The sequence below is a fragment of the Muscardinus avellanarius genome, assembly GCF_963383645.1.
Source record: "Muscardinus avellanarius genome assembly, chromosome: 7".
NCBI classification, from domain to species: Eukaryota; Metazoa; Chordata; class Mammalia; order Rodentia; family Gliridae; genus Muscardinus; species Muscardinus avellanarius.
Genome location: NC_137793.1, coordinates 1,537,633 through 1,549,819, shown reverse-complemented (window position 1 = coordinate 1,549,819; position 12,187 = coordinate 1,537,633). Strand labels below are relative to the sequence as shown.

Here is a 12,187-nt window from a genome sequence, read left to right as displayed (position 1 = left end):
CAGTTACAGGCTGTGGAAACAGCTGGACACAAAGATTTTGAGCCAAAGGCTACCACCGCCAGCTCAGCCTGAGCCCGGCGAGCGGAGGGGAGGACTGCTGGGCACCCTGGCAGCAAGTGCTGGGCACTGGGCACTCCCCATCCCGGCCAAAAGCCGAGCTGCCACGATCGTGCTTTGGGATCCATGCACACTCTGGCTCGAGATACTAACACTGCCGGGGCAGGGACTGGGCAGGGATGGTGATGGCCATGCTGAGCTCGGAGCCTCCTAGGCCCCAGCCTCCTTCTGTTGCAGTGATGAGCAGGCTTGGAGGCGGCCCCGGGAGCTCACCACCAGAGCAGGGAGAGCAGTGCGCTGGAGCTTGCAGCCCGGGCGGTGCGGGGTCAGAGGTGTCGGGTGGTGCTGGAGCGACATCTCAGGAGCCACACGCCCAGCCGCAGAAGCCCACCGTCCAGGAGGGTCTCCATGGCCATGGGGCGGCTGGGGACGTTTGGCAGCTCCGTGTCCCGAGCTGCAGTGGCAGGCGACTCTGTCCTCAGCATGCGGGCATCTGGACTGAAGGCCAGTTTGTCCCTGTCCAGAACGGGTCCCACTGTCACGATGGCCCCGGGCTGGGAAGTGGGCTGCGAGCCTGTCTGGCTTGATCTGAACCGGGAGAAGGAAGAGAGGAGGACACCATGCATTTGGAGGCCTAGAGGCCAGAGCATGTCCCGGCAGAGAAACTGGACAGATGCTGGCGTGTCTAGCCCAGGAAGACACCCAGAATAAGGCTGTGGGGTGGCCAGGGTGGGACATGCACGGGCTTGTGGCCAGGAGAAGGAGTCCAGGCCGTCCAAGGGCAGTGCGGAGCCCCTCTAAAGTAGCAGGCCTGGGTCCTATGTTAGCGAAGAGAGGGAGGCCCAGTCTGAACCAGCTGGAACTAGCGGGAGGGCAGGAGCCGCCTCCTTCGACTCTTGACCTGCTCCCTAGACCTGCGGATGATCCTGGACAGGAGGCCAGGTGTGCGGCCTGAACCTCCCAGCTCAGGTGCAGACAGGGCCCGAGGCGGAGGCGTTCTCTAGCGGGCTGACTGCAGTGTCAGGGCCGGACCCCACGCCTCTTGCGTGCTTTCTTTGCACCCTCGGGTCCATCTCCTTGGCCTGGAATCCCAGCCCCCACCTCCAGCCTTCCTTCCCACCAACCAGGACTCTCCCGAGGCCCGTCGGTTGTTTGGGTCACACCGAAGCTCGCGTTCCACATGAGCCTGTCCTCGGGACCCTGTGTCCACCCCGAGACCCCCAAGGGCAGCCATGGGCAGTTACCCCCCACTCACACCAGCTACGCCCTGACCTCCTGGGGGTGAGCACCGGCGGATGGAGACTCAGGCCTGGGCGCCACTCGGGGCCTTGATCCTGACCGAGGCCGCCTGGAGTGACAGACCTCTTCGTCTCCCCTGCTGCAGAGCGGTCTGGGAGGAGAGCCAAGGGCAAGAAGAGCGACTCCAAGAAGAAGGGCCGTGAAGACCCCGAGGGCAGCAGTCCCGAGAAGAAAGAGAAGGAGAAAGCGAAGGCGGGGCCCGACTCGGTCCTGGGGCAGCTGGGTGAGTGCGGCTGGCCGCACGGGCCAGCTGCAGAGTGAGGGACTGCGCCCAGGGTCACCACTGTCACCCCTCAGCCCCACTGCCACCCAAGACTCTGTCCGTGGGGATAGGGGATTGCCCGGCACCCTCGTCCCTGTCCCAGCTTGCCCACATCCCCGCAAATGGGCGCCTCCCTTGGCCCTGGCAAGCCGCTGCCTGCCAGAGCAGCCCTCCGGGGCCCGGACTTGGGCTCCCATCCCATGCTGTTACCCGCCGCACACCTCCTCCAGGGCTCTTTTTTTTTTTTTTTTTTCTTTTTTGTGTGTGTTACGGGGTGACTGACCTTAGGAGCATTGTACTTCTGGGCTACGTCCCCAGCCCCTTTTATTTTATTTTATTTTATTTTATTTTATTTTCTGCAGTACTGGAGATGGAACCCAGGGGCATTCTACCTCTGAGCTATTATACCCCCAGCCCTATTTTTTATTCTTTATTTTTTGAAACAGGGACTCACTGAGTTGCAAAGAGCCTCACTAAGTAGTAGCTGAGGCTGGCTGCGAACTGCCATCCTCCTGTCTCAGCCTCCCAATGCTGGGATTACAAAGTGTGTGCCACCATGCCAAACTTCCCTTTAGTTTTTGAGACAGGGTCTCAATAAGGTGCTAAGGCTAGCTGCAAACCTGCGATCCTAGCCGGGCGTGGTGGGCACGCTTGTAATCCCCGCACTTGGGAGGCTGAGACAGGAGGATCGCGCAGGTTCGAAGCCAGCCTCAGCTACTTAGTGAGGCTCTCAGCAACTTAGTGAGACCCTGTTTCCAAATAAAATATAAAATGGGTCTGGGAGTATAGCCCGGAAGTAGAAAGCCTCTGGGTTCCACCCCAGTACCACCAATTAAAAAAAAAAAAAAACAACCTGCGATCCTCCTGTCTCAGCCTTCCAAGTACTGGGATGACAAGTATGTCTGCCAGGCCTCCCCTTGGTATCTTTTATGCCCCTCAGTGTCAAGAAAGGGACAATTCAGTGTCTAAAGGGAGGTCCTGCGCACTCCTTGCTTACCCCTAAGCCTGGCCAGCCCCTGCCTGTGTCCAGGCGCTGGCTGCAGGCTCTGGGAGGGCGTGCACACAGCGCCCCCTGGCGGCCGAGGGCGCTCCTCCGCCTCCTGAGCTTGCAACCTGAGTGGCTCCTGCCCTTAGTCATACTAATTAGTCACACTCGAGCAAATACCTTTTGTGTGTGGTCACTCCACAAATTATGAAGCCGGTTCAAGGGGCCAGGACATCCTTCTGGGCAAGGGGATGACGTGGCCCCGCTCTTTGGTGGTGCCAGCTGGGGGCTGGACGGAGCGGGACCAGGTGCCCAGCTGTGCCTGGAGGCCAGCGAGGGTGTGGGAGGGCGGACGCACACCTACCAGTTTCTCACCTGTCGCTTCTCCCTTCCCAGGCCTCTCCACCTCGTTCCCCATCGACGGCACCTTCTTCAACAGCTGGCTGGCACAGTCTGTGCAGATCACGGCAGAGGACATGGCCAGGAGCGAGTGGTCACTCAACAACGGGCACCGTGAGGACCCTGTGCCCGGGCTGCTGTCGGAAGAGCTGCTGCAGGACGAGGAGACGCTGCTCAGCTTCATGCGGGACCCCTCGCTGCGGCCCGGGGACCCTGCCAGGAAGGCACGGGGCCGCACTCGCCTGCCGGCCAAGAAGCCACCGCCACCACCGGATGCCCGGGGTGGCCCGGACAGAGCCTCCAAGAAACCCTGGGGCCAGGACACCGGCAGCGGCCAGGGCGCACACGGGCCCCCCGCCAGGAAGCCCCCGCGGCGGACGTCTTCCCACTTGCCATCCAGCCCGACTGCTGGGGACTGCCCCGTCCCCGCAGCACCCAAGAGCTCCCCGCCGCTGGCTCCCGAGAGCCCGGGCGAGGCCTCCCCGATGGCCGCAGACACACACGCGCAAGTGCCTGGCACTGCAGTGAGCCCCAAGCCCTCGGGCCGGCTGCGGCCACCCCGGGAGAGCAAGGTCGCCCGGAGGCCGCCAGGGGCCAGGCCCGATGGCGGGACAGGACAGCCTTCCACCACCGCCGCTGCTGAGAGGCCCAAGGTCAGCCTCCACTTCGACACCGAGACCGATGGCTACTTCTCGGACGGAGAGATGAGCGACTCGGACGTCGAGGCCGAGGACAGCAGGGTGCAGCGGGGCTCCCGGGAGGCAGGGGCCGAGGAGGTGGTCCGCATGGGGGTCCTGGCCTCCTAACTCACCTGCCGGTTCTCAGCCCCGTCACAACTGCCGTTTCCAGTCTGCTGAGTGTCCCAGACCCGCGAGGCTCCACTCTGGTTTGTTTCTCCTAGAGAGAGTGTTTGAACTCCACACCGTCGTCCTCCCTCCGTGCTGGCCTAGGACTCAGGATCCCTCCCGTGACGCGGGCCGCAGGGACCGCCCCGGGCCCAGCCCGCTGCCACTGGGTGGCAGACGTCGTTTGGGCATTATTTCCTGGCAGGTGGGCCGCCCAGGGCGTGCCCCGCCTTGCCACCAATTGCACTGGGTCCCGGGGGTCCTGCTGCACCCCACTGGTCCCCATGAAGTGTCACACGCGATAGGTACCAGCCAGCCTGCTCACTGTCACAAGCACAACGGGTTTCCATGAGAGCACTGAGGGGCCCGGGCCAGGCTCCTGGCCGACCGCCCACCTGAGGCCCCGCCGCCACCCTGCCCTCCCGGGCTGCTCCGCCCCGGCCACGCCCAGCCCGCGCTGGGGGCTCCTCAGAATTCTTCCTGAGCTCTGCCGACTACTCAGGGGACTCCCAGCTGCCCTTGCGGGCACAGGGCTGCAGGGGAGGCCAGTCCTGGCGGCCGGGCGTGGAGCGCAGACTGCCCGCTGCAGAGGATGGCCCTCGGGCTCCAGCTTCCTTCCTCGGGCCAGCCGGGCCAGACCGTTTGCCTTTTTATGTTCCCTCGGCCCCTAGAAGACGAGCTGCTTCCTCGGTTTCCTTTTGGAAACCAGTCCTTCCAATAAGCAGTGGGGTCCCGGGGCCCAGGGTGGGCCGAGTTGGCCTGTTGGGGCCGGTTGGTGTCTTGTTGGACGTGCCCCCCTTCCTCTGTCCCTGGAGCCTTAAGCCCTGTTCCCGACCACGCCCCTGCTCCCCACTGCCCTGTCGCGCCCACCCCCAGGCCCTCTAAACCCCAGGTAGTTGCTCTGAAGAGTTTCAGTGGAGTGGCCCCAGGGTGTCAGCTCAGGGAACCAAAAAACATAAAAAGAAATTCTGTGAAGATGGGTTTTTTTTCTTCTTTTATGACTTCCTCCTGGGTGACTTCCGCCACTGGTAAAGCCAGAACTTCTCCACCAAGAACCTTGCAAAGAGTCCAGCGAATCCGTCGAATCACTCTGTGGATGCCAAAGAATATTTTGACCCTCAGCACAGTCTGAACCTGACAACTCGACACTGGGACTTTTCTTTTTAAATGGAGTTCTTCAGCAACAAAGTACAGAAGCACCGCCGCCGGCCGCCACGGAGCCGGGCCCGCTCTGCTCCGTGCCCGGGTGTTGGGCTTCAGCCCTGGGCTGGGCCACTGTGAGCGTCCCTCATCTCTGCGACCCGGGGGGATCCTGACTCAGACCAGCGCGGACACCGTCTTTACCATGTGGTCCCCTCCCCGTGTCCTGTGAAAGCGGGGCGGGGGCGACTTGACCTCCACCCCCACTCCAAAACATATCAAGGTACGACCGAGCAGTTGTCCTGACACTCACTCGGTCTCATGTGAATCTTAGCAAAACCAGAAACAAAGATACTGACTTCAGCGGACCGGACGCTTCGTCCAGTCCCGTGGACTCCGGGGCGTGGGGCGGCGAGGGGTGGCTGGGGGAGCGCCTCCACAGCACAGCATCCCCGCCCCGTGTTTACTGCCTTTGAGCACACCCCCTCCCTGCCCCGTCCTTCGGGGCACAACCTTCTCTGCTGGACTTGACCCTGCAGTGGGCAAAGGGAGGGGTGAGCTGAGAGAAACCAGGCCCACCCTTGCCTGGCCCTTCCGCCATCCTGGGCGGGGCCTGGGCTCCGGGAGCGTGCCCTGGGTGGTGGGGCCTGGGCTCACCTGGTCCTAGGCTCCAGCACCTCCTCTCTGTTGGCTCTTGTTTTGGACTGGCCCCTCGGTGGGGCCCAGGTGTCAGCCCCTGCTCCCAGGCTGGCCCTGGGCCGACTTGGGCAGCTGCCTCCACCCTTGGGATGTCCAGCAGGGTGAAGATGCGGGTCTCCCCACCCAAGGTCCCCTGGGCCGCCACCCACCCTCCACCGAGAGGCCTCTGGCCCTTGCCAGGCCAGGGGCGGACCTTTTGTTGACCACATCTGCCCACCTTCACTGCCCCCCGCGGGGGCGCAGAAGCTGCTCCGTAACCCATCCGGCCCCCCGCCCCGTCCTCGGCCGTCCAGGCTGCCCCCACCCCCGCTCATCACGTGACACAGGATAATGTGTGAAGAGAGTATTTTTATGTATCATAAATGTATTTTGGAACAGATAAGGAGAAGAAAGGTAGACTGCTCGTTGCCTGATGGAATGAGCCCTGGTTTCTTGACGGTTGGTGAATGTTTGAAATGGCCGGGCCTCTGCCTCCTGGGGGGAGACCCCAGGTTCCGGCGCAGGGCCATGGCTGTGTGTGCCCAGGCACGCCATCTGTGTCTCTGCGTACACACCGGGAGACTGGCGCCGGGCAGCTCCTAGAGTCTCGACTGCCCGGTCCTAACAGACGCGGGCAGCAGCCATGATGGCGCCTCTGTGCTCACTGCCAGACGTGGCCAGCTCGGCCGTGCCCCAGCCCTGCTGCGAGGCCCTGGCGCCCCGCTCCCGCATCCTCGGCCCAGCTGGCCACAGTGGCCAGAGAGCCAGGGCTGGAGCGGGGCCCTCGGTGGCTTGGATACTTCCTTCCGCTGTCCCCAGACGCACAGCCTGTGCTCCAGATCTTGGGGGCGGCACTGGGGGTGATATGAATGTCACAGGAGGAGACCCCTTCTGTCTTTGTTTCAAAGAAAGTGATGTGCCATTTGTTACTATACAAGAGAAATATTGAAAATATATTGAAAAGAGCAATTTTAAATTATTTTTGGCTTATGTTGCAATATTTATTTTCTTGTATTAGAAAAGATTCCTTTGTAGAGAAAAATGTATTTTTCATTACCGCAAAGACCTATCTCTCCGTTTTGTACATTGTCCACGTTCGCAGCCCTTAACGAGCAATAGAATGTACGGCCCCGTGGCCCCGCCCGCCGCGCCCGCATGCGCTGTGCTGCAGCTCAGCCCGGCCGCCCTCCCCTCACTCCGGCTCCGCCGTGTGTCCGAGCCCTCTGCACTCCTCGTGTGTTGGCAAACGCAGTTAATAAAACAGTGTTTTCTGTGCTGGCTGGTGTGAGGCTCCGCTGCATTGGGTGGGTGGGGCCGCGGGTCTGGTGGGCTCAGCGGGACTTGCTGTGACTCCTGAGGGACTCAGCGCTGGGCCATCGCGAGGCTACCAGGGCTCATGGGTCAAGGGCAGGACTCCCCATCACAGGGTGGTTCCTGGGAGTCAGAGGGAATGGGAATGCTTCCAAAGTCCCCTCTGGTGAGAACTGAGTCCAGCCTGCCTGCTGGTACACACCTGTCATCCCAGTACACTTGGGAGGCTGAGACAGGAGGATCACAGGTTCGAGGCCAGCCTCAGTAACTTAGTGAGACCCTGTTTCAAAACAAATATTTATAAAAGTGGTGGGAACAGCCAGGCGTGGTGGTGCATGTTTGTATCCCAGTACTTGGGAGGCTGAGACAGGAAGATCGCAGGTTCTCAGCCAGTCTCCACAACTTAGCAAGAACTTATTTTAAAAAAAAGCCAGGCGCGGTGGCGCATGCTTGTCATCCCCGCGCTTGGGAGGCGGAGACAGGAGGATCGTGCAGGTTCGAAGCCAGACACGCTGGCTTAAGAGACCCTGTTTCCAAATAAAAACCATAAAAGTAGGTCTGGGAGTGTAGCCCGGAGGTAGAAGGGTTCCATCCCCACTACCACCAAAAAGAGAAGAAGGAGGAAGAGGAGGAGGAGGAAACGGGTATGGTGGCACACACTTGTAATCCTAGCATTTGGGAGGCTGAGCCCGTAGGATTGCGGTTCACAGACGGCCTCAGCTAGTGAGGCCCTTTGAATAAAATAGGGCTAGGGTGTAGCTGGAGGTAGAATGTCCTGCCCTGGGTTTCACTTCCAGTACCATACAGACACAATCACACACAGATAGATGATAGATAGATAGATAGATAGATAGACAGACGGACGGATGGATGGATACTGAGGATGTAGCTCCAATACCAAAATAAATTAAATAAACAGAGCCGGGCGTGGTGGGCACGCTTGTCATCCCAACATTCAGGAGGCTGAGACTGGAGGATCGCGGTTCGTGGACAGCCTCAGCTACTTGGTGAGGCCCTCTGATACTCAGTGAGACCCGGTTTCAAAATAAAGAATAAAAAGTAGGGGAGGGGTGTAGCTCGGAGGTCGAATGCTCCTGGGTTCCACTCCCAGACCCACACACACAAAAAAAAATAGGCCGGGCGTGGTGGCGCACGCTTGTCATCCCAGCATTCGGGAGGCTGAGACAGGAGGATCGCGGTTTGAGGACAGCCTCAGCTACTTAGTGAGGTCCTCTGCAACTCAGTGAGACCCTGTTTCCAAATAAGGAATAATAATAATAATAATAAATAGGGCAGGGGGTGTGGCACAGAGGTCAAATGCCCCTGGGCTCCAGCCCCAGACCCGCAAAAATAAATATAAATAAATAAAATAATAAAAGGAATAGGGTGTGGCTCGGAGGTAGAATGCCCCTGGGTTCAATACCCCCCAGTACCACTAAGAATAAAATCTTAAAAATGCAGGACTGCAGCTGGGTGTGGTGGCTCACAACTGTGATCCTAGTGGTAATTGGGAGGCTGAGACAGGAGGATTGCAGGTTCAAGACCAGGCAAAGCTCGTGGCTTCTGTAGGCCCTAGGCACGGCTGTCTGCAAAAGAGGTTGAACTGGGACCCCCAGAATCCAGCTCCTGGGGCCCTTTGTCACGTAGACTGCCCCCCTTTCTCTCTGGGTCAGCAGAGGTCCCAGAGGTGCCTCGGACCCGAGGTTCTTTGGGTCTGTGTCACAGAAAGAAGCAAGCGGGGTGGAGCAAGCGCTCTGAGTGCCTGTGGTGGGCCTCCCTCGCCGTGGGCCCCTTGCTCCTGGGTGCAGGGACTGAGTTTTCTCCTGCACCGACTCGGGGCTCCTGGCCACTCACCTGGGTGTGGAAGGACCAGGGTTCCCGGCTGCGGTGCGAGCTGAGGGGGCCAGCCACCCCGCTAAGATGAGGGTTGGCAGTCCCACGGACCAGCTGGCATGGGCAGGCACCCTCCCTGGCCTCCCCCTCCTCCTACAGCATCCCAAAACAAGGCCCAGTGTGGGAGCCCTTGGCTACAGTGACCCAGGAGGACCATGCGGGAGCCTGCTCCAGGCCCTGAGCTCAGAGTGGACCCAGCTGCTGAAGGTGGCGGCAGGCCATGCTGCTCAGCTGCAATAGGATGGGCCCAGACGCGGTGCTGCATGCCTGACAACTATCGCGTGGAAGGCCAGCCTCAGCAACTTACTGAGACGCTCAGCAAACTAGGGGGACCCCACTTCAAAATAAAAGGGCCGGGGATATAGCATGGAGATAGAATGCCCTGGGTCTGATCTCCAACACCAAAACAAATAATAAATAAATAAATAAAATATTGTGAGTCACAGTTATTCTAGTAGCCACATTTAAAAATGTTAAAAAATAGCCGGGCGTGGAGGCGCACGCTTGTAATCCCCACGCTCGGGAGGCGGAGACAGGAGGATCACGCAGGTTCGCAGCCAGCCTCAGCTACTTAGTGAGGCTCTCAGCAACTTAGTGAGGCCCTGTTTCCAAATAAAACTGAAGATAGGTCTGGGAGTATAGCCCGGAGGTAGAAAGCCTCTGGGTTCCACCCCCAGTACCACCAAAAAAATAAAATAAAATAAAAAATAAATAAAAATAAAAATGTTAAAAATAAATAAGTAAATAAATAATAAGTAAATAAAATGAAGCCGGGTGTGGTGGCACACGCTTGTAATCCCAGCACTCTGTAGGCTGAGACAGGAGGCTCCTGGTTCACAGACAGCCTCAACTACTTAGTGAGGCCCTTTGCAACTCAGTGAGACCCTGTCTCAAAATAAAGAATCAAAAATAGGGCTAGGGCCTGGCGTAGTGGCACACGCTTGTAATCCCCACACTTGGGAGGCGGAGACAGGAGGATCACAGTTTCGAAGCCAGCGCGCTGGCTTAAGAGACCCTGTTTCCAATTTTTTTTTTTTTTTGGTGGTACTGGGGTTCCTGGAAGCCCTTCTACCTCCGGGCTACACTCCCAGACCTCTTTTTACATTTTATATCTGGAAACAGGGTCTCCTAAGCCAGCGTGGGCGGCTGGCTTCGAACCTGCGCGATCCTCCTGTCTCTGCCTCCCAAGCGTGGGGATTACAAGCGTGCGCCACTACGCCCGGCTCCAAATTTTAAAAGGTATAAAAATAGGTCTGGGAGTGTAGCCCGGAGGTAGAAGGGTTTCCAGGAACCCCAGTACCACCAAAAACAAACAAAAAAAAATAGGGCTAGGGGTATGGCTTGGAGATGGAATGCCCCTGGGTTCCATCCACAGTACCACAAAAACAAAACAAAACAAAAACAAAAACAAAAACCCAAATCATGCAGGATTCCACTTATAGTTCGGATGTTCTGTCCCCAAAGCCCCATGTGTTAGAGGTTCGGTCACAGCCTGAGGTGCTCTAGGGAGGAGGTGGGCTCTTTAAGAGGTGGAACTGGCGGAAGGAAGTTAGGTCATGGGGGTGTGCTCCTGAGAGGGATGTTGGGGCCCAGCCCCTTCCTGTCTCGAGCAAGCTGCGCTCCCACGTGCTCCCGCCACGAGGGTCTGTCTTTCTACAGGGTCCAAGCAGTGGAGCCAGCCGCCCCTGCCGAACCCTGACAACGTGAGCTCTCGCGTTACTTTTCTCCTTAGAATTTATTTCAAGTGTTCTGATAAATGGCGTACTTATTGGCCTTTTGAAACAGCTCTTAGTCTGCTGCCCAGCTACCTTCAATATCAAACTTCCCCCACTCTGTCCTGAGTTACCGGGATGGGGCGCGCGGTCGGGCCTCGCTCCTATGTGGTACTTACGGTAGTCGGCATCCTCGGGACCGAAGGTGAACAGCGATTTCCGGGAGCTGGAGGAGGAGGAGGCCAAGGGGCCTTGTTCCTTGGGAAGTGGTAGGATGCGGGGTGGTTCTGGGAACCTCCAACCATGTACATGTGGTTGACTTTATTGTACTGTACCTTGGAAATTGTTGAGTAAATTATTTATTTAAGTTTGTTTTCAATGCCAGGTGTGGTAGGCTGGGCGTGGTGGCGCACGCTTGTAATCCCCGCGCTTGGGAGGCTGAGACAGGAGGATCGCGCAAGTTCGAAGCCAGCCTCAGCTACTTAGTGTGGCTCTCAGCAACTTAGTGAGACCCTGTTTCCAAATAAAAATATAAAATAGGCCTTGGAGTGTAGCCCGGAGGTAGAAAAGCCCCTGTGTTCCATCCCCAGTACCAGGGGAAAAAAAATCAAGCTGGGCGTGGGGATGCACGCTTATAATCCCAGTACTTGGGAGGCTGAAATAGGAGGCTTGCAGGTTCACAACTAGCCTCAGCTACTTAGTGAGATCCTGTTTCAAAATAAAGAATAAAAATAGGGCTGGGGGTGTAGTTCAGAAGTAGAATGCCTCTGGGTTTAATCTCCAGTACCAAAGGGAAAAGAAAAAAAGAAAGAAAGAAAAAGGCCTGAGGGTATAACTCAGAGATAGAATGCCCTTAGGTTCAATTTTTAAAACACACAAAAAGTTTTTTAAGAATCAAACTCAGGACTTCATGCATGGCGTGCAAACGCTCTACCTCTGAGCTACACCCAGCCCTTTTAATTTTGAGACAGGCCCTCACTAAAGAGCGGAGGCTGGCCTGGATCCTGCGAGTCTCTTGTCTCAGCCTCCCAAGCCCTGGGATGACAGGCCCACTGCCAGGCCCTGCCCAGGTGAGCGCTTTTCAGGGCCTGCAACTGAGGCCAGCCGGGCTGCGGGAGCCTCCAGATGAGACTGGGGCAGAGGGAGAGGCGGGGCTCATCCACCGGCCGGGGCCTTGGCATCAGAACATGGATGCCACCATGTGACGGGCGCCGCGAGTGAGGGCTGCTGGCACATCGGCTTCGCGCTGGGTGGAGTCACAGGCTGACCTGGCGGGCCTGGGCTTGGGCACGTAGCTTGGGGCAGAGCTCGGGCAGAGCACTTGCCTAACAGGTGTGAGGCCCTGGGTGTGTGTTAGGAGTCTCACTGACACGGTGGCGAGAATGGCGGGTCACACTCAATGTCTCTCACGAATACTCGGTTTATTTGACAGTGCTCATAACACGCCCATCTTCTCTAACTAAGCCACTGGCCAGATAGCATTTGGTTGCCTGAGGCAGACGGGTCTCCGCGGGCAACCTGGGCTCAGGATGGCTGTCACAGCCGTCGTCGATGGCCGCGGTGCAGATGCTCCGTGTCCGGGGAGTCAGACGGGGACGAGCCCGGC

The 12,187-nt window shown here is 58.3% G+C and overlaps 1 protein-coding gene across 2 annotated transcripts in view; it reads left to right on the top strand.

Annotated features, from left to right (window-relative positions):
- JADE2 (jade family PHD finger 2) overlaps positions 1-3,808 on the top strand; it is a gene marked incomplete at both ends in the record, with an annotated part of 37,161 nt that extends 33,353 nt beyond the window's left edge. Inside the window, 2 exons of one of the 2 annotated variants that reach the window (XM_080699112.1) lie at positions 1,442-1,579; positions 3,000-3,808. In XM_080699112.1, coding sequence (XP_080555238.1) covers positions 1,442-1,579; positions 3,000-3,808 — 947 coding nt within the window. The remainder of the gene's footprint in view (positions 1-1,441; positions 1,580-2,999) is intronic. The other variant, XM_080699113.1, reaches the window with a different exon arrangement.
- Between the last annotated feature and the right edge of the window lie 8,379 nt (positions 3,809-12,187).